We start from the raw sequence: 19,970 nt of genomic DNA, 5'->3' as shown, positions 1-19,970 counted from the left end.
TGTTTGGACCAAAGTTTTCTTTCTGATCAAACCAGAAAGCTTTAATGAGCAGCTGGTTTGTCTCGCATTAACTGGTTGGACACAGAGGACATTGAAATGCAGCTGATTGAACTGAAAAGCTCGACTCTGTGGGGTCAAAGTTCGCAGAACTACGAACGCAGCTGGAATCCACAGCTGTGCGTGTTCATGGAGCTGCATTTTGCATTGACTTCTGAGGAAATGTTAGATGGCACTCATCATCAGAAAGGTTGCCGACCCCTGCTGGAGACGAAGCAATACTGGTAGAGCATATGGGAGAAGGACACAACCCATAACAGCAATGCTGAGTGACTAGTGGATCTAAGAACAGACCCCAGCAACCTCGCTGAACAGGGCCCAGTAATCATCACAGTGGCAGACATCCCAGATGAAGAGTGAAGAGCTGGACAGCACCAAGCCCAGTGATAGGAATGAGCGCAGGAAACCCTGGCGTCTAGATGCAGGTGGTGGAGATCAAGATGGAGGCTTGAATGGAGCCTGAGTTATATGGGAGCGACATCTTCAAGGTAGACGAACAGATGAACAGTGAGATTTAAAGTGCGCAGAGTGGAGGCTGAAGAAGGCTGAAAGATGATTTGACTGGACCAGTGATGTCAGCAACGAGTTTGAAAGCATGGGAAAGCGTGACGCATGAATTAGTCACCAGACACGAGGGAAGCAGGCAGATGTGTGATTACACATCTGCCTTATTGAACTAATCATAAACTTTTATTTATATTTTAAATTCAGTCCAAGTGTGTTTCAAGCTGTAGTTGCCTTGGACTGTACTGTAACTTCAAGAACAACAAACTGTTCTTTCCATGAGCGCCTTAATCCTGCTAACATTATTGTCTTTCTATTCTTCTCTCATGTTCCCGCTGACAGAAAGGAGGCTCGGCTCATAACTGCGGCCAGCTGAAAACTGGCCAGGTCATTCTGGAGGTTGATGGCATCCCCTTGCAAGGCCGGGAACACAAAGATGCTGCCAGGATCATCGCTGAAGCCTTCAAGACAAAAGAAAAGGGACACATTGACTTCCTGGTAGTTGAGCCAGGGCTCTAGTATTGGAACTTTGCACTTTATGCAGCTTGGTTTAAGAAAACACTGTTTTATGTGAAAGATGCTAAACTCCATATGGTGTTGTCCTATAATCAAGGCTCATATTTTATTTTCAGGGAAAGGATTATTGGACTGATGTATCAGGTACTTGTTGATTGCACTCTACAGAAATTTGCACAATTTAAAGTAGGTAGTATGATAACAATTGTTATAAATACCTGTGCTATTTGCAGTTGTTTAGTTTTTTCATTTTATTTGTTTCACTAGAAGAGCTATTAGCACTAATTGATGCTACAGCAAGTAATACTGACAACAGCCAATCATGCCAAAGTGAGTGAACCTGGTCTTTGTATGCTTTTCATTGTTTAGAGAATCCAGAGAAACAGAACTGTTTACAGTCTCTTATGGCAAAGAGCAACAGTATTATTGCACTTACCAACTTAGCATGTAGAACTTCAATACAAGCATACAGTTAGGTCAGATTAATTGCTTAATTAGAAGATCCATTATATGGACTAAAATGTTGGGCCACCTACACATTTTATCTTCAGTAGCTTTTAATACATCTCATTCCACAGTTATAGGCATTGATATGGAGTCGGTCTGTCCTTTGAGCTTCCACAGCTTCCACTTTTCTGGGAAACCTCTCTGCAAGGTTTTTCACGTGTCTGTGTGAAGTTTTGCCCATTCGTCTAGAATAGCAATTCTGAGATCAGCCACTGATGGTGGAAGAGAGGACCTGTGTCACAATCTTCATTCTAGTTCACCCCAACGGTGTTTGATGGGGTTGAGGTTGGGGTTCTGTGCACCAACCAACCATGCATTTCTGTACTTGCATTATGGTAACTGGTGAATGAACTGATTCCTATATAGCGAGCTGTTGTTTAGTGAGTGAAAGCTTACTGAGCTGTCAGTCAGACTAGAAAAATGCTTCAGTCCATTTTGGTCCGTTTTAATTGCTTCTAAGATTTCCAGTAATAAACATAATGAGTACCACGTGATCACAACTGGCAGGATTTAGTGATAAAAGCCAATTTACAATTAAAGATGACCAAGCAACTCAAGCAGACTAATAAGTAATAAGTGTTTTTTCTTTTTTTAGTGACACTAGTTTTATAGTATTTAATAGCTCCACACAAATACAAATGGAATACTATCTTGTACATATTACATGAAAAACTAAAACAGTTTAATTCTAATAGATATTATAATAACAACACTTTATTATATTATTATAATCCTACTCCACCTTTAACTCTTTTTTTTCACCCAGCTGTATATGTTTGTGCCATCCTCACCATGAAACCATGTCCAAACACACATACTGTAGATATCAGTGCGAGTCTGACATGAATCACCATATATGATTATGATATTCATGTTTATACAGAAAGCAGTTTGACCAACTACTTACTGAATGGAGGAACTCACAGTTTGCCCATACAGCTGTTGCTGAAAATCATCTAAAAATGATATAAAATCACTGGACGTCATCATCAACAGTGAACTGCATCACTCCTAATTAGAGTTTACAAGGATTTATTGCAAAACTGTTGAAACAAAGTGCTTTGGCTTTACTGGGGATACTAACAAAGTTGATTAATATTTATAAAAGATAAAATCATCCCTGTTCTTATCATTTATAAATACTATGAAATATTGAATGATTGTATAATGAAATAGCTACAGAAAAGAGTGATGCTTCTGAAAAAGTAAAAATCATTTCAATGTCTTAGTCTTAAAATGGTTGTGAAAGGTTTTCAATCATTCATCAGTTGAAGGGACTGACTGACTCATGTTTTGACATATATGGTGAAGCTTTCGATTGTTGCTGTGTCTTTTGTTGAGTCTGTGAAAACTGCAATATGAGTGATTTTTCTGCTATGAGAATTGTACCAAAATGATTGAGTCCATAAATGTCTGGGAACGTAGGAAACTAGTTGTTGGACTTTTGGGAGAGAAACCCTGTTCAGGCAGCCGATACACAGACGTCTTTTATTATAAAGCCTTGCTGTTTTAATAGACACAGCGTGCCACTTAGCATTGTGTTGCTGAAACATGTACGCCCTTCCATAACAAAAGGTCAGTGGCAGCTTGTCTTGCACACTCATCTCCCATCAGTCTACCATCAAAGACCGGAGGTTTATCCACAATGTGCATGCACAAACAACCAGAAAAAGCCTTCTCAGCTTGACAGGTTCCAGTGTTTGTTAAGGAGACACTTACACACCTGTGAAATCAAGAAACACTTTATTTTAAAAATGGGATCCAAGGCAAGAGCAGCTTTCAGCAACAACAGCCAGTCTCAGCTAGAAAATGGTAGTAATGTGAACAATGGAAGCAAACAGACAAGAAGCAATTGTGAAACATGAAAGGTTTCGCTTTCACTTTGGTACATGCTTAATGGATGCCTTCAGATCTGGTCTGGTCCTGATGGAAAACCGTTGTTTTAAAGATTGAAAAATATGGGTTTTTGAGATTTGCACATCTTTGCAAAATCATGACCTAATTTTAAAACTTGCCAGACACAAAATGACTTTGTTATGTCCTGAGCTAATAAAAAATTAAATCGGAAAGAGTTAAGAAAAGGTAACTCGTAGATTCTTCAAACAAGCACCACATATCCCAGTTGTTTTCTTGGCTTGGTTTGGTTTTGCTGCCGTCACAGATGTCGTGTGTGTGTGTGTGTGTGTGTGTGTGTGTGTGTGTGTGTGTGTTGAAACCAAAATGAACTGAGAGCAAACTGTGTCTCAGTTCAAGTATATTGACTTTATACTGTTTTTAAAGACATTTTACACAGTGTTCAACCTTTTTAGAAAAAGGTGATTGTGGCTGATTTTCCTGTAAAAGATCTGCTGTTTCCTATTGTTACTTGACCTTAGAGGAGGAGGAGTGCTTGACATGAAAATGTCCATATCATTATTATTATTATTATTATTATTATTATTATTATTATTATTGCCAAAGGTGAGAAGAGAGGATAAATGGCCTATACAGTAGTGGCATGCAGACAGCAATCAAATAGGAAAGCTTTCATATTGGTTACATTCTTACCTTTTATAGTCTCTCAGTTGCAAAAATGATTCAACCAATTGATTGATGATTCAACAGGAACTTCCAGTTTTTATAAATTTAGCTGACACTAACAATACACCGTAGTTGGTATAGTTTTGGAGCAGTGGTTGTAAACCTCTGTTGTAGAAAAAAGTAGAGGACTCAGTCAGATCTGGGACTTTGCTATGTTCTATTTAAAGTGTTTATTAATTCCATAAGACATGGTGGTCTTGGCCAGTGCTATTTATTATGGCTTTATTGTATTTTTGTAATCTTATAATCCCATCACAGTAGTATAGTGATAAGATCTGCTGCGAGTGTAGGGTTTGAATGTCTGGATTTATCGATGAAGTGTTGATTAGAATACTGTGCAATTTGAATAACGTATAAAAATCGTGTTTTTGTTTGCTTGTTTTTAATCATGAGCGCAAACTATTCAGACAACATATACATATATATATGTATATGTTGTCTGAAAAGACTTCACATATATTTATAAAGGTGTATATGGAGTAAGTGATGAAAGGATAAAGGACTTATATACACAATTATGTAATTACTTTGTGGCTGATGTAACTGCTAACATCCCTTCTAAGTTTTCTTGCCCTTGTCCAATCACAGCTGTTACACCATCAATAACTATTTAAAACAATTCACTTGTTTTTGTCTATAAGGGATCTCGCAGTATTCTTTGTGAAAATGATTGAAATACTCTTAAATTATCTTGAAGACTTAATAAATAAGCACTGTAATAAAACATACACCCTATTTACTTAATAAAATTAAGGTAACAGATTAAAAGCTGTCATGGTCCTGGTTTATGTTCTACTTGGTGTCTCTTGACCTCAGTCTTCCATAGTCACATCTCTGCATCTTCCAGCCTTCCCAGTCATGTACCATGTCTGTCTGTGTTCTCCCCAGCTCCTGTGTCAAGCCCATGCATCTTGGTCTTGGTCTCTGTGTTTGTACTTCCTGTTTTATTCTGATAGTCTATTTCATGTGTATTATGTTCAGTTTTCTGATTAGTGTCAGCTATGTTTCCCTCTGCTCTGTCACGCTCTCCCTGATTGTAGGTGGTGTCTCTGTTTGTCTGTTTTCCTTCACATCAGTGAGTCACTTTACTTACTTACTTACTTTAAAACTAAATATGTTCTCTAAAACGGTGGACAGACCCACAGACCCATGACGCCCTTACCCAGTTAGCTAGCAGCTAATGACCAGCACACTTCAATGCTTAGTGCCTAGTGGGTCTAGGAGCAGCCATCACATCACAATCATCACAACAGCAGACATTTGGGACAATTAGCCAGGAAATGGCCAGAGGACCCACAATAAAATCACTCAAATGCGTGAAAATGTTCACGTGTCTCGCGAGTGAGCCAGGAGCGGCCAATCAGCATGGGTTCTGGTGTGACTGAGAACCAACTGAGTGGATAAATAAGCTTTGGCCCACGTCAATGCCCTCCCCCTCAACTTGCCCACCAGGTAAGATAATTTTGCGTCATTGCTGGGAAATGAGCGTGGAGAAAAAAACAAAAAAGAAAAACCCATAGCGACTCTGTAGAATTGGATAACTGAGGGGGATCAAGACGGGAGGGACAATGGTGCGGAAGGAATGGCATTAGGGACAGAAACGGGTTGAAGGCTTTGTTATGAAGTGAGAATTTTCTCTTGACCATCGCATCATTAGAAACTGAATAGACCGTTCACGGGCGCCCAGTACAGAATCCTGTTTTGAGATGCCTGCTCGGGCTGGATCTAGATCTGGGTGCATTCATTCCAGTTCGCACTGTCAATGGTAGGCCTGCAAGCCTGTTCTTAAATTCAACAAGACTTTATTACAGAACACAATAAGAGTCACGGGGGATAAGGTTGATGGGATACTCAAGTGTGGAACTACACACTTAGGTGTGGTGCGTGAGGTTCAAGCGTGGTTTTCTGAAACAGAGGGAGAGGATTGTTAGTGGTGGCACTGGAAATAGGAGACGAAAGAGAGTCTTAATAATCTGATCTGGTACGGCTTAGTGTTGCTTCTGTTTTGAAATCTAGATCCTTGGTCACTGAAGCTGTCCTCCAGAGAAAACTCTTCTGTAACTGACTGTCACAGCTGCATCATCTTTAGATGGTACAGACACTAAACCATCATCCACAAAGTTAACTGTATCAACACCATGCCTCTGTGCTACTTCTCTGATGGCTCATCGTAGGCTGGAGGCTGCACGGCAGGAGACAGCCAAAAATGCCACTGACGTCACTATCCTTGTGCCAGAAGAAGTGGAGAAAGTTGACAGTGGGACCTGTGCGTGGCAACCATTTGTTTCTTGGTATCTCAGCAGCAAATTCTTCTGTGTTTTGGTGGGAGAAACCAAACAGCTTAATCTGAGTAGACACAAGCTGCTCCTGATTGGTGAATTCAAATTCAGCAGATTCAGACCAATGACTGTATAAAACAGAGGTTCCCAAAGTGTGGGGCCCGCCCGCTAGGGGGAGCGCAGAGCCATTGCAGGGGGGGTGCGGTATGAAAAGAAAAAAAACGAACGCTTAGACACTGCTAGCATAACGGACATGTTTTTGACGGGGCTCCCACACAAACGCAAAGCAGGAGATGAAGCATCGCTGAATATGTTTCCAAACCAACTTCCTTCCACACCAAAGACTAGAAAATATGGTGAAGCAAATCTTCCCCTTGGCTTCACCTGCACAAGTGCCGAGGTAGGTCTCCCTGCAGGATTGGTTTTCCCTGTGAGCAGCGCTGGGCTGTTTAAATCACGGACAAACAGGATCCCACATTCGTGATTTTTAGTTCAAACACTTGTTGTAATGTTGTAAAACAAAGGGGGGCCTAGCAAAAAAAGTTTGGGGACCACTGGTATAAAAGATAGTCACTGGTTGAGACTGAGTGTGACTTTAGTGTGTTCCTCTGAGTTATTGATTCTGTCCCTAGTTAGCTAACATAAACTAATGTAACTATATTAGCTGCAACCAACCAATCACAGAAGGGCTGACTTTTGGGCCAATGGCACCCTGAAGGGCTGCAAACGCTGACAACAGCCCTTTCGTTCATTTTAATTTGCTGACATTAATAATAATAATAATAATAATAATAACAATTATTATAATTAATGATTATTAATAATAATAATGCGTGAACCACAGCACAAACCAAACCACAGGAAACGGTTAAAGAGCAGGTAAACGACAGATTCTACAAAAACATGTCAGCACAAAGCGCAGATCTCCCGTTGGCACGTACACGGACATGCTGTCAGATTCAGAAAACCAACATCTCAAAGTTTTGTCACAAGCAGCAAAAGAAGACCAAAAGTACACAAAAGCTACAGGAGAAAAATGAAAACAAGATGCAACAATGATGTTTATAAAATAAAATAGAAGCCAGTACTTCATATCATAGGAATGTAAGGATGAAACACAGACACCACACTGTTAAATGTTATGCTAACAATGGTGGATTCAGACAGAGACTACGATGAAATGTCTAATCGTGGGTTTGAGTCCTTTTTGCCGCCCTCCAATGAGACTGAAGAGATGTTTTAGTGAAAATATCGACTCTGCTGCTCTGGCAGAAAGAAACAATCCAATTTGCTTCTTCTAAACAGCTGGAAGCCTGTGCAGTTTACCACTGGCCAAAACACACTGGATGAAAAGAGCCTGATTACCCAGTGTTTTTTTTTAATCAAGACTTTTCTGTATTTGTAGCTGTTGTGTGAAAGACACACATTTTCTATTCTTTGCACAGTTTGTGGCTGAAATACACTTGGCAACTTCAAGCATGACTGTTCATTTAAAGAAACCAAAGCCCAGGAAAAACCTGACGCATGTTAAACATGAGGCTGAGAAACTGGTATGAAGTCAAGATGCAGTGAGATCATGCAGCCATGATCAGCTGGTTGTCAACTCCCATGTTTGTTTGCACATTTCCAGCTGCTGAAATGCTGAAAACAGAAGCATCTAAGATGCTGAGCAAAGTCCTGAGACAGGCACAGGAAGCGGACATATCAACCCCCACAGTGCTGTAAACTGCTTAACTGCAGCATTTAACATTCTCCTCTCAAGCTGCCTGGAAGCTTCAAAGCTCCCATTCAGGGACTTGGCAATGAGCGGGAAGTCAGATCAGAACTTCTAAGTGCTGAAATAATCGTCACTGATAAAGTGTCCATGGTGTCAACACACCTCTTTGCCTTTGTAGATACAAAACTCAAACAGTGCAAAGGGACTGACCTTCAGTTCTTAACGACTGGCTGTCTCTTTATTTTGCTGATTGCTTCTTGCCATAATATGAGTTGTTAAATACGCTGTCAGCTGTGCACCAACATGACAGTTTTTTCTTTGCTATATAATTCCACATATCTTCAGTGTGTATATACAAACTAGAAAGTGGTAAAAATAAAGAAAAAGCACTGAATGAGAAGGCGTGTCCACACTTTGTCTGGTAGTGTAAATAATATGATGTTTCTGTGTGGAAATAAAAAAATAAGGAATGAATAAGAGTTTGCTATTGCAAAAAATAAATATTTTCAAGGTAGATTTTCAAATATTAGTATCAAAGTGTCACATTGCCAAAGCATTTGGTCCTTATGGTCAACACCAAACTTGAAGACCATAATGTATGTGAGCATCAAAATACAGGTTCAGTCCTTCTTCACACCTCTCGATTTGTCAAGTGACCAACATTTGCATGTATTCTGTTATGTAACAGAATAAGTACAGTGCTTAACATATTTATTAGACCACCTCTTATAAAAACAAGGAAAAACAAGCATTTGAGGACTCAACAAAAAACAATGTTTCATACAATTTATATTAGAAATTAACAGTTTAGCAGCATTTGGTATTTTGATGAAAAAAAACTATAATGTGCTTTACTATTGTTTTCTGAATTTTACAAAAGTACAATATAACAATCATAATTTCATTATCACATTAGGATTGTCTGTGCACTTTGCTGGATCAACCATTACAGAAGCTTAAAAACTTTGGTGATTACCAGTACTGTGGCAGCTGTGGCATACACCTCACACTGGGTGGGGGTCTAATAAATGTATTAAGCACTGTGTATTTACACTACTGTGCAAAACTTTTATGCATGTGTGAAAAATTACTGTGAACAGAGAATGCTTTCAAAATAAAATTGTTGATCATTTATTTTCATCCATCAACAAAATGAACAAACAGAAATCTAAATCATATCAACGTGTGGTGTGACCACCCTTTGTCTTCTTCTAGGTGCACGTGCACAGTTTTTGAAGGAGCTCGGCTGGTTGTTCCAAACATCTCGGAGAACTAAGCACAGATCTTCCTCACATCCTTCTGGGTCTTCATGCAATCCCAGACACACTCCATGATGTTGAGATCAGGGCTCTGTGGGGGCCGGACCATCACTTCCAGTACTTCTTATTCTTATTTTCACTGAAGATAGTTCTTAATGATTTTTGCTGTGTGTTTGGGGTCGTTGTCCTGCTGCACAATACATTTAGGGCCAATAAACAATCATTTATATTTCTGAAAGCATTCTTTGTTTACAGGATGTTTCACACCTGCCTAAAACGTTTGCACAGTACTGTATATGTACATATATGAACATATATATACAGTATATGTACATATACTGTACATATATGTACAGTATATGTACATATACAGTATATGTACATATATGTACTGTATATATATGTTCATATATGTACATATACTGTTCATGTTCTGTCTTTTAACCTCTGAAACTCACAGAGAGAGGAGAGATTAATGGAAGTCGCTTTATTAGTTGAACACACCACCTGTAGCAAGTACTGTTTATTGATGAGGACAAAAAGGTACAAATGTGTGATAACACTGCGATCTCTTTTCAAACAACAGCTGATAACTAGTCATACAGAACCACTATAAAATAAAAACCAAGCATTATGGTCAAATAAAAGGAAAAATGATACTCAGTGTACAACAAACAATCACTATCACATCTACTTATCTAGTAAATGATGGAGCTACAGCTACATTTATGTTGGCGGCTTCCAGGTCAGACGTTATTATAAAGCTAATGATTTTTACAGTATGCCATGGTAACCACTACATGAAAAACACTACTTTAGATGAGAAGTGCCAGATTTTGCTCCAATAATGCCGAATCTCATAGAGCTGTTATTGTTTAGATGAATAAATATAATCCCACAATACAGAGTTAACAACAACAAAGACTCCAGCGTGATTAGCAGTTTCCATGTTTGGAGTTTTAACAGCTGATTTGTACACAACACAAAGTTTGGCTCTGACATGTGAGTGGGTGGGGAATCTAGAGTAAGAGTTTATGGAGTACTACAGGCAGTGCTCTGTTCTTCTTTCTCCAAGTCTTTGAGGGTTTTTACAAGGTGAGAAGGGGTAAAGGTTTCAGTTGACCCTGAAAGACACAAGATGCTGTATGACCAGTCTGTTTGCTCAAGTCTTCAATGAAAAGAAAGAACTTTTTCTTTTTCTTCAGTGGCTCATTGTTAAATTCAGAATTTCATCTAAATCTCCTCACAAACATGAAATTTCCCACTCGTGGGACTAATAAAGGTATCTTATCTTATCAAACAAAACTCTGATTGATCTATCAACCTCTAAAGCAGAGACATCCTCTCTGCTTTTAACGGTTAAAGGATGTCTTCTGGGTAGGCCAAGGCTAAAATATGATGAATATGCATTATGATGAACTGGAAATATTGATTTAGCATATCCGCCTGTTCAAAAGTAATAGCTGTGAATATGAATATGTTACAGAGCACATAAAATAAAAGTTATTTTTGAAATTCTGCAGTTTGTAAAGTGTTCTTGTAAACCTGCTGCACTTCACCATGGCAACAAGTGTGTGAATTACTTTGTCAGGTTTTGCTTCAGCTGCTTTTTTGTTTCAGTTTATTACATGTTGCAGGATTAATGGTGACACCAAGCTGATTAAATATTTAAACACTGATTGCACTGATTGCATTTGTTCTGTTAACCACCAGACGTCATCTCCCACCACCTCACGTCATCATCTTCTCATTAGAGTTGTTGTCTATGTAATTACTTCCTCAGAGGACGTTAACTTTCTGTTTTGTTTTGTATAGGTGGTGCAGTGTGCAGACAATTCTACGTGATGGTTTTTTATTTTCATATTTACAAGAGTCTAACATTAAAGGTTTTTATCTAACAAAGCATCTAACTGACAAGGTGCACCTAATAACATGTCCAGTGAGTGTAACTACTTACACAGCCTGCTATGATTGAGGTACTTTTTGTATTTTTAGACTTTGTTATGTGGCTGCTGTAGCTTTCATCGAGCTTATATAATCCTGTATAACGGTGGATTCAGAGAACACGTGATACACAGTATAATCACCTGCCTTGGAAGGATATGCAGTGTGTATATATATAAATTTAAAAGTGTAAAATGTGTAGTGATAAAAGTACTCATGGAGGAAATGTAAGTGTATTAACTTCATTTCTCACCTTAAAATAATCCCTCACCCCATAAAAACAAAGTAAAAGAGGTTTGCTTGAAACAATTACAACCTAAAGTCTATGAGCGTGATGCTACAAACTTTTTTGCGGAACCTTTTCACTTTCATCGGATTGGAGGAGGATCGTCAGATTCAAGTTTGTGCTCTGGGACACTGAAGACCATTCAAACACAAATGTTATTTGTCACTTCACCCCAATCTCTGCAGAAGGCTACCATCAGAATGTCTCAGTACATTCCTGCATTCATCTCTCCCTTGACCACGACCAGTCTCCCAGTTCCTGCTGGCAAAAAGATCTCCACAGCATAATGTGGGCCCCACCATGCTGCACTATAGTAATGGTATTGGCATTCAGGCCAGAGAGTTCAATCTTTGTTTCATCAGATCAGATAATTTTGTTTCCTGTGGTCTTAATCTTTGGTTGCCTTTTTGCGAGCTCTAGGAGCGCTGTCGGGCCATTTTCCTGAAGAGTGGCTTCCAACTGGACACTATCATAAAAGCCTGATTAATGGAGTGCTGCAGAAATGGTTGTCCTTCTAAAAGGTTCTCCTCTCTCCACAGGGCAATGCTGGAGCTCAGTCTGGGAGGTGACCAAGAACTGATGATCACTCTGACAAAGGCCCTTCTACACCGACTGGCTGGGTGTCCAGCTCTACGAAGAGTCCAGGTGTTTCAAACTTCTTCCATTTATGGATTATTGAGGCTGCTGTGCTCACTGGGATCTCCAAAGCTGCAGAAACGTTTCCGTACGCTTCCCCAGATCTGCGCCTCGATACAATCCAGTCTTGGAGGTCTACAGACAACTCCTTGAACTTCATGGTGTGGTTTGTGCTCTGCACTCTCAACTGTGTGATCTTATACAGACCAGTGTTGGTGGTGTCCAGTCAACTGAGTTTACCACAGGTAGACTCCAAACAAGCTGTAGAAACATCTGACAGGAGTCTGGAGGAAACCAGATGCACCTGAGCCCAGTTCTGCGTGTCATGATAAAGGCTGTAAATACTTAATTAGATGTTATATTTTTGTTTATTTTTTAATACATTTGCAAACATTTCAAGCAAACCACTGTCCTTCGTCGTTATAGGATTGTGTGTAAAATTTTGAGGTGAAAATGAATTGAATCCATTTTAGAATAAGGTCGTAACATTACGACATCTGGAACAAGTGAAGGACTCTGAATAGTTTCTGGATGCACCGTAAAGTTGTCGTTACTCGATCAAGAACGAAAGGATAATTCATCATCATGTAATACTGTAGTCTATGGTTTTTATAGAGGTGAGGATGCAAAATGATCAGAATAAAATAAAAAGAAGTCAAATGAAGAGAGCAGCCCTACATATTTGTCTAATATGCACACTACAGGATTCCTCACAGTGTTACTGGAGGTGTTGGGTCCTTGTATGTGTTATCTAGAAGATCACTTTGTTGTAACTGACAGGTGCTATGAATTTAAAATGTATAAATGTTTTTCAACAATGTTACGTTATCGCTAGAACAAAATGCAGGTTTCAAAGATTACATGGTATGTTGCAGGTAACCTGTGCCATTTTACAACCAGAACACAGTCCTGCCTCAGACAGCTGTCAAACACAAGGGATGGTAGAAATCCAGCAGGAACAGGGAGGATCTCTGTGACAGTCGAGTTCGCCTGCAGGACGATTTATTAAAACACTGACAAACACAGATTCTGACTGTTTGTGAAAACCACGGGCATCAAATGATGTGGGGGACAGGGCTACAGCAGCAAACACAGAGGTACACAAAGAACAAAATGACATTCAGTATTTACTTCCAGATGTTCTTTTATTGTACAGGAGGCTCCTCGGCGCCCTCTGGTGAGGCATTGGGGTCCAAGAAGTCTGGGTGCTGTAGTTCCTTTAAATATTTTGGTGGGGTGAGGATGTGGGTGGCGCCTACAGGAAACAAAATTCTCAAAGCTCAGCAAGTGCTGGATGAAAGCTTGTTAATAACGTGAGACACAAACAAATACTCTGCAAAGGTTTTACTGAAAAGTCACAAATGCTCGACTGTCCACAGAGGTCAGTGTTTCTACACCAAACAACCAGGTGATGTTTCAGATTCAGAGGACACAGCAGAGCCTGGATCGGATCAGAGCGCTTTTGATAAAAATGAGTCGCAAGAGTTTTAAAAATACTTTAAAGTGTATTTTGTCCAGTGCTAGCTGTCACCCTCATAGTATGGTACGGATTTCAAAATCCTAAATTACTTCTTAACATTCACAAGATTCTGAGAAAACTTGACCTCTGACCTTGAGGTGGAGATTAGTGCGATTCAAACTAATCTAAGATTTCTAGAAGATGCAGCTGTGGCATGAATTTCAAAATCACCTCGTTCTAAGTTCAGTTATAGGGATGCTAAAGTTGAGTAGTACTCTCTGTGTTGAGCAAACCAATTCGCCTGTATAAAACATGCATTGCCCTTAACAGATGACCCAATTCTCCTATAAGTATTCTCAGTCAAATCAACTCACCAATCAAAGCCTCCCACTTGCCATTGGCCTGGGTGACCTCATACACGCAGCGCATCTCACTGTATGTCATGCCTCCAATGATGAAGACGATTATCCGGGGCCCTGTCTTCACCTCTGTGGGGCCCCTGTTCTTGTGCCAGTTACCATAGCGAGCACTGTATGATGAGTAACAGACAAACATTTATGCCAAAGTCCTGAGAGTTTTACACATGTATACGTAGACCCTTTGAAACAACGATAGTGGCAATCAGCTTCTTATTTTGTATCACCTGAAATCTGTATTTAGCTACACACCTTGATGGAGCACTGGCTTTGGCAGATGCTTGTCGCTGGGAAATATACGGGTATTGCTTGGGATCAAGTTTGTCTTCAATTGCATCCTGTGGGAAGACATGCAAGTAGCAACAATTTGTAACTGTACCGATTGTAACCCAAAATACTGTTTAACACATTTGTTTCCTAAATACTGACACAAAGCAACAGCAGATGGAAAGTACCTCCATGAGATCCTTGACAAAAGGGGTCCACCTGGAGAGCTGGTAGGTTTGCTCACTGATCCGTTCCTTGCGATCAGGCTTCTTGGTTTTCTTGGTGGTGCCCTGTGAACAAATGCTCTTTTTAACTAAAGTGTTTTTACTGTTGACACATGAGCACCAAAAAATGACTTTTGTTCAGCCCAAAAACATTACTATTCTTTAAAATGTTCATTCTTTTTAAGGTACTCTTAATAAACGGCTATCATAGTTGACCTATTTCTCCTTAATTTAAAAAAAGTCATTCTGCAGACCGTCCTGTAGGCCCACCACCTGCAGGAGGTGTCATAGGGGTCGGGTGCAATGTGCGCCCTGGTGATCCAAACCTCAGCTACCTGAGTCGGCTATCGGGACATGGACCGCCACGCCTCTGGTGGGGAAGGAACCTGAGTGACTTTGTACAATAAATGTGGCCACAGACCTGATGTGATATGATTACACTCAGATAAAGAGAGCAGCTGAGGTGTCAATTGACCAGATGAATCAGGTGGCGGGGAAGGATGCTGAACAGACCCGACACACCCAAACACGATCTCTGGAACATCTGACCCTGTTCCAGAGATCTTCAACTTCCACCTCCAGCAGAACTTTGGCAGCTTTTCGAGGGAGGCTGGGAACCATGTTCTCCACCTTCATTGCCAAGGCAGCTGCAAGGAGCTTCATGCTTGTCCCCGAACCACATGGTGGATACTGGAGGTGAAGGAAGCATCAAGCTGAAGATCATAAGCTGATTGCGTCGCTCAGTGCACTAGGCCAGATGAGGAAAAATCAGTTTCTAACTCCAGCTTGTTGCTGCGGTGAACCACCTGTAAACTGAGTCAAACAGGCTCTCGTCCACACCGTCCTCATTCATAAAGTCCTTTACAAAACCGAACATTACAGCAAACAGCTGGATTTTCCCATTTGAGTGCAGCCGAACAAACAATGAAGGGCCAAAAAAGTGGACAGCATATCCTTGGTTTTAACATAAAGCTCATTGTTGCAGCCAGGGGGCAGCACAAAAGTGATCCTTTTAAACAGATTTTCAGTCCCCTTGATTTCCACTGAGTTATCAGTTCTGTCACTAGTTAGCCAACATAAACTCTGGTGACCCATCCGGTGACGTAACGTTATGTACTGACATCATTCTGATGTAAATAAACCTTTATATGTGTTTCATGTCCTCTTTAAACATCTCCTTGGTAGCCAGGCCTAAGGGGTGGACGAGGTTTCCTAGAAGCTCTGGATGTTGTAGGGCATTGTTGGCTCCCACACCTCTGACATGTCATGTGGAGATCTGAAGCAGTGCCACTGGATTGGCAGACTGAGATGGTGGTTTTCATTTTTAACAAGGGGGGACCAGTGGGTGAGCTTCAACTACCAGAGGATCACGATACTCAGACACTATGCCAGGGTGCCGGAGAGTTCATCCCTGCGGGGGATGGTTGGGAATGTAGGGTGTCTGGCTCATTGCTATGGGCCATTCGGTCCCTGCATAACCATTCCTGGAGCTCGGTCCACATTGCCAGCAGTAAGTTGGACTCGTTCCTGGTGCGTGTTGGACTTTGCCAGCAGTTTTATTCATACTTTTTATGGATCGAATTTCTTTGCCAGATGGTGGACGGTTGCACTTTGGTGGCCTCAGAAGCTCATCACTTTGCAGATGATGTGGCTTTGTTGACTTCACTGGATAGTTCGCAGTCGAGTGTGAAGTGGTGGGAAGGAGAATCAGCACCTCCAAGTCTGAGGCCATGGTCCTTAGCTGCAAAAAAGTGGAGTGCCTTTTGCGAGTCGGGGTCCAAATGGGAACACAGCTGCAGTGATCTGGGCACCGCATTGGTCCATCGTGGTAAAGAGAGAGCTGAGCACAAAAGCAAAGCTCTTGATTTACCAGTCGAGTTACGTCCCTACCATCATGAGTTCTGGGTAGTGACCAAAAGCATGAGACTGTAGTTACAAATGTCAGAAACTGCTGGCCTCTTTGTTAGCGATAGGGTGAGGAATTCAGCCATCCGAGATTGGCAGTCAAAGTAATTCAGGGATCTGGCAAGGATGCCTCCTTGGAGAGGTGTTTTAGGTATGTCCCACCAGAAGGGGGCAAGAGCAGACCCAGGCCATGGGAAAAACCTCTGTGTTCCACTGGATAGGCTGGATGAATTGGAGATTCAGATTCTTTTGACTAAATAAATTAATATTCAGTGGTCTTATCTTTGCAGCATTGAGACATTTTGATGCAGGAAGCTGCAGTAGTGACATTTCCAAATGCTTTTATTTGTTTGTTATTTATTTGGGGGGGGTCATGTTAAATGAGCTGATGAGGTTGTTGGCAGATTTGCTCACCTCAGAGATAATGGGAACACCCATGTGGGCCATGTTGGAAATGATGTCACTGTCCTCCGGTGGGATGTTAGCATGCTGCAGGAGCTTACACAGGTTCTCCTCAGTCACACCTGACACACACAGTGAGACACACAAATGCATGCAGTACAAATACCCGGTCCAAACATGCAATTCACACGCATGGGAACATGCATGTTTAGAAAAAAAAGAATGAATTGACAAAAGAAAATAAATCAAAACCTGAGAATACACGTATGAAAAATTAAACTGTAGCAATAGGACACTGTCTAAGGACAAAACTGAAAGACTGGTAGTGGGCTGCCCGTCTTTCATTTGCAGGTGATCCGATAGATAAAAACGATGGTTTTCAGCTGACATGAAAAACAGGATGACGGTGGATATCTGACCATTCTTAAGGAAGATGTAGAGCAGGATGATGCGGATCTTGTCGGACACATTGACATTGGCATCCAGCAGAATGGGGACAATGAGCCTCATGGGATCCTTGATCTTCTCACCTTCTGCATCTGTTCCCATCGCGAGATCCTTCAAAATAATGGAGAACATTATTAGAGTGGTTTCTTGCTGCAATTAATGCCAGTCACTGGTTAACACATTAACAGGAGACTAAGGTCACAATTCTAAGCTGTATTTCATTTGCAGTCTACTAAAAGTGATGTCACAGGAGATGTTAGAGATTTAAAATTTTTAAAAGTGATTCAATGATAAACAGGAGATGAGTCTAATGAGTTTAAACGGGCCTTATCTTTAATTACGCTAACATACCTGAAAATACAGTGTTAAAAAGGTTACACTGAGTGGACAGGGCAGAAATGAATGAATAAACGGATGCAGCATAAACTAAGAACAATAATACTATGGAGAAAAAAAATGTCACTATACAGGGTAGAAGAGGCAGATAGACCCAGAATCTAGTAGCCATCCAGTAACCATTACAGTGCAGACATCCAAAAAAGAATCTCAAGCATAAAGAGTCGAACACCACCGCGCCCTGACATGATTCATGTCTGGCTAAAGAAGCTAACTGCACTGCATGAGCATCTGGTAGCACATCTGGCTTACCAAGGAGCTACAGTGCAGAAGCCACAGGGATCCTCGGCGACAAGGCAGCAGGCTGTGCTGGCAGCTGGCTGCGCCAGAGCAGACTGAGCCCCGGGCCCAGAGACCCGAGATCCAAGGGGCCTCCACACCCTGGAAGGGGTCTGACTGAGCCAAGGTCCCGCCAAGCAACCGCCAAGAGTGAACCAGTACACACCCGAGCACCCAGCCCCGGACACCAAGAACCACCAACGCACCAGTGGGTGGGGGCATCAGACACTGGCAGGGAGTGTGGTGGGGGAAAATAGGCCCCCCACCTGTCGGGGCCTGAGATGTTCTCAGAGGTGGAGTCTAACCCCTGACCTGACACATAAACTTCGACAAACAGACACACATAGACACAAACATGCACACATATAGGAATACTCAGCACTCAGCCAACATGGAGACACAGACATGAACACTGTACACACACTCACACTCCTCCAAACATACTCTGTACTCCCAGATCCAGGCACCATCTCCCCCAGAGGGGCGATCTGTGCCAGACCCAGGAGATGCTTCCCTGTCCTCTGGGGTGGAGATGAGCAGACCGCCCCCAGTCCTGCAGCAGCGGGGAAGCCCAACAGCCCAGACCCCGACCAGGATATCTTAATAGATTATTTATCAGAGTTAGTCTCAGAGAATAACAAAATAGCAACCAGGTTTTTTTAGTCTGGCGGCCCAACAGAAGTGTGTAACATCCGGTGTCTTCTGGAAGACATATAAGTCTTTTATACTCTGACAACATAGTTAGTAATTTGTAAATACCTAAAAAAATGTGTTGATGGATCAGAAAACACAACACAAAGCCAGAGTGTTAATGAAACTGGACCAGCTGCTGCAGAGGCCACACCTATGGTTCTGCTTCTGCATCCCTGATTAATGAACTCACCTCATCAAAGAGAAAAGACAGAAAGAAACTACACTGAAGCAAGTCCAGGAGCATTTAGCAGTTAAACAGAGAGAAACTGACCAACTGGAACAACAGTTGGAAGACGAGGCGATCCAAAGAGTGAAAATGTGTCAAAGACTGGATCAATATTGCAAGAAAAAGGAAAAATTGACAGAAGAAATGCTGGAACATCAGATAGCAGAGAAGAACAGAGAAACCACCAAGACCAAGGTGAGGTCTGGACAAATATTGGTAAGATCTATGGATCTGGAGGCTGAGATACAGCAAGCAGTAGCAGAAGCAACAGCAGCCAAACCCACCTGCTCCAGCAACGTGGGGGAACGCCTCCAAACCAGCGCAATGTGCATCGACGCCAAATATCATGGCGAGATATACGGACCCAAAAGAGATCAAGGGGCACACCTGTTCTACAGAGCATGTATACGAACAGTAATACATGCGGAGAAAGAGGACATTAGCAGAGGGAGTGTCCAACAACATGACGAGGTGCCCAGTACTAGTGATGGTAAATTCGATTCTTTTTACTGAATCGAGTTTGAATGAGTCACTCACCAAAGTGAATCGGGTTTTTTGAGTCACTGAGTCAGTTGACCAGAGAGTGCAACAAATGTACATTTTCACTCAAACTTAATTTGTTTCTCTTTTCATGTAAATCCTACAGCTAAGATGAGTGACTGAAGAAGAAAAACAACTATTTTTATAGAGCAAAAAAGAGCAAAAAAATTAAGATTTCTAAAGGGAACATTTATTTTATTTTATTATTTAAGTATTTTCCTATTTTCTCATCTAAATGTCCACTGAGCTGTGAGCCAGGGGGCGGTAATGCTCCTTAACATTGGTTGCCAACCAAGAAGAAGCTGTGAGCCAGGAGGGAGGGGGTGAGTAACTCAAATGTGCTGTTAGCATGTTAGCAGAGCGATGCTACTGTGAACTGAGGAGCGATTGTCTTGATGTGAGCTTCTGCTCAGGGTTTTTTCTTCCAGTTC

At 41.3% G+C, this 19,970-nt stretch overlaps 2 protein-coding genes across 5 annotated transcripts in view; one reads left to right on the top strand and one right to left on the bottom strand.

Moving 5' to 3' along the window:
* Window positions 1–4,563, top strand: part of LOC120742988 (whirlin-like) — a 60,279-nt gene extending 55,716 nt beyond the window's left edge. For all 3 annotated transcript variants that reach the window (XM_040046530.1, XM_040046529.1, XM_040046528.1), the window contains one exon: window positions 904–4,563. In XM_040046530.1, the coding sequence (XP_039902464.1) occupies window positions 904–1,080 (177 nt within the window). In that variant the 3' untranslated portion in view covers window positions 1,081–4,563. The remainder of the gene's footprint in view (window positions 1–903) is intronic.
* Window positions 4,564–9,828: 5,265 nt separating this feature from the next.
* The window catches only part of stxbp1b (syntaxin binding protein 1b), a 33,287-nt gene continuing 23,145 nt past the window's right edge, over window positions 9,829–19,970 (bottom strand). Inside the window, exons 14-20 of one of the 2 annotated variants that reach the window (XM_040046570.1) lie at window positions 17,378–17,516; window positions 16,971–17,080; window positions 14,616–14,717; window positions 14,413–14,498; window positions 14,119–14,273; window positions 13,417–13,540; window positions 9,834–10,543 (exon numbers count right to left, since the gene is read on the bottom strand). In XM_040046570.1, the coding sequence (XP_039902504.1) occupies window positions 13,431–13,540; window positions 14,119–14,273; window positions 14,413–14,498; window positions 14,616–14,717; window positions 16,971–17,080; window positions 17,378–17,516 (702 nt within the window). In that variant the 3' untranslated portion in view covers window positions 9,834–10,543; window positions 13,417–13,430. Of the gene's footprint in view, window positions 13,541–14,118; window positions 14,274–14,412; window positions 14,499–14,615; window positions 14,718–16,970; window positions 17,081–17,377; window positions 17,517–19,970 lie in introns of both variants that reach the window. The other variant, XM_040046569.1, reaches the window with a different exon arrangement.

Source organism: Simochromis diagramma, unplaced genomic scaffold (assembly GCF_900408965.1).
Source record: "Simochromis diagramma unplaced genomic scaffold, fSimDia1.1 OVJJ01000005.1, whole genome shotgun sequence".
NCBI lineage: Eukaryota > Metazoa > Chordata > Actinopteri > Cichliformes > Cichlidae > Simochromis > Simochromis diagramma.
Note: the sequence above shows the minus strand (reverse complement) of the source record. Positions and strands in the feature narration are given on the sequence as shown.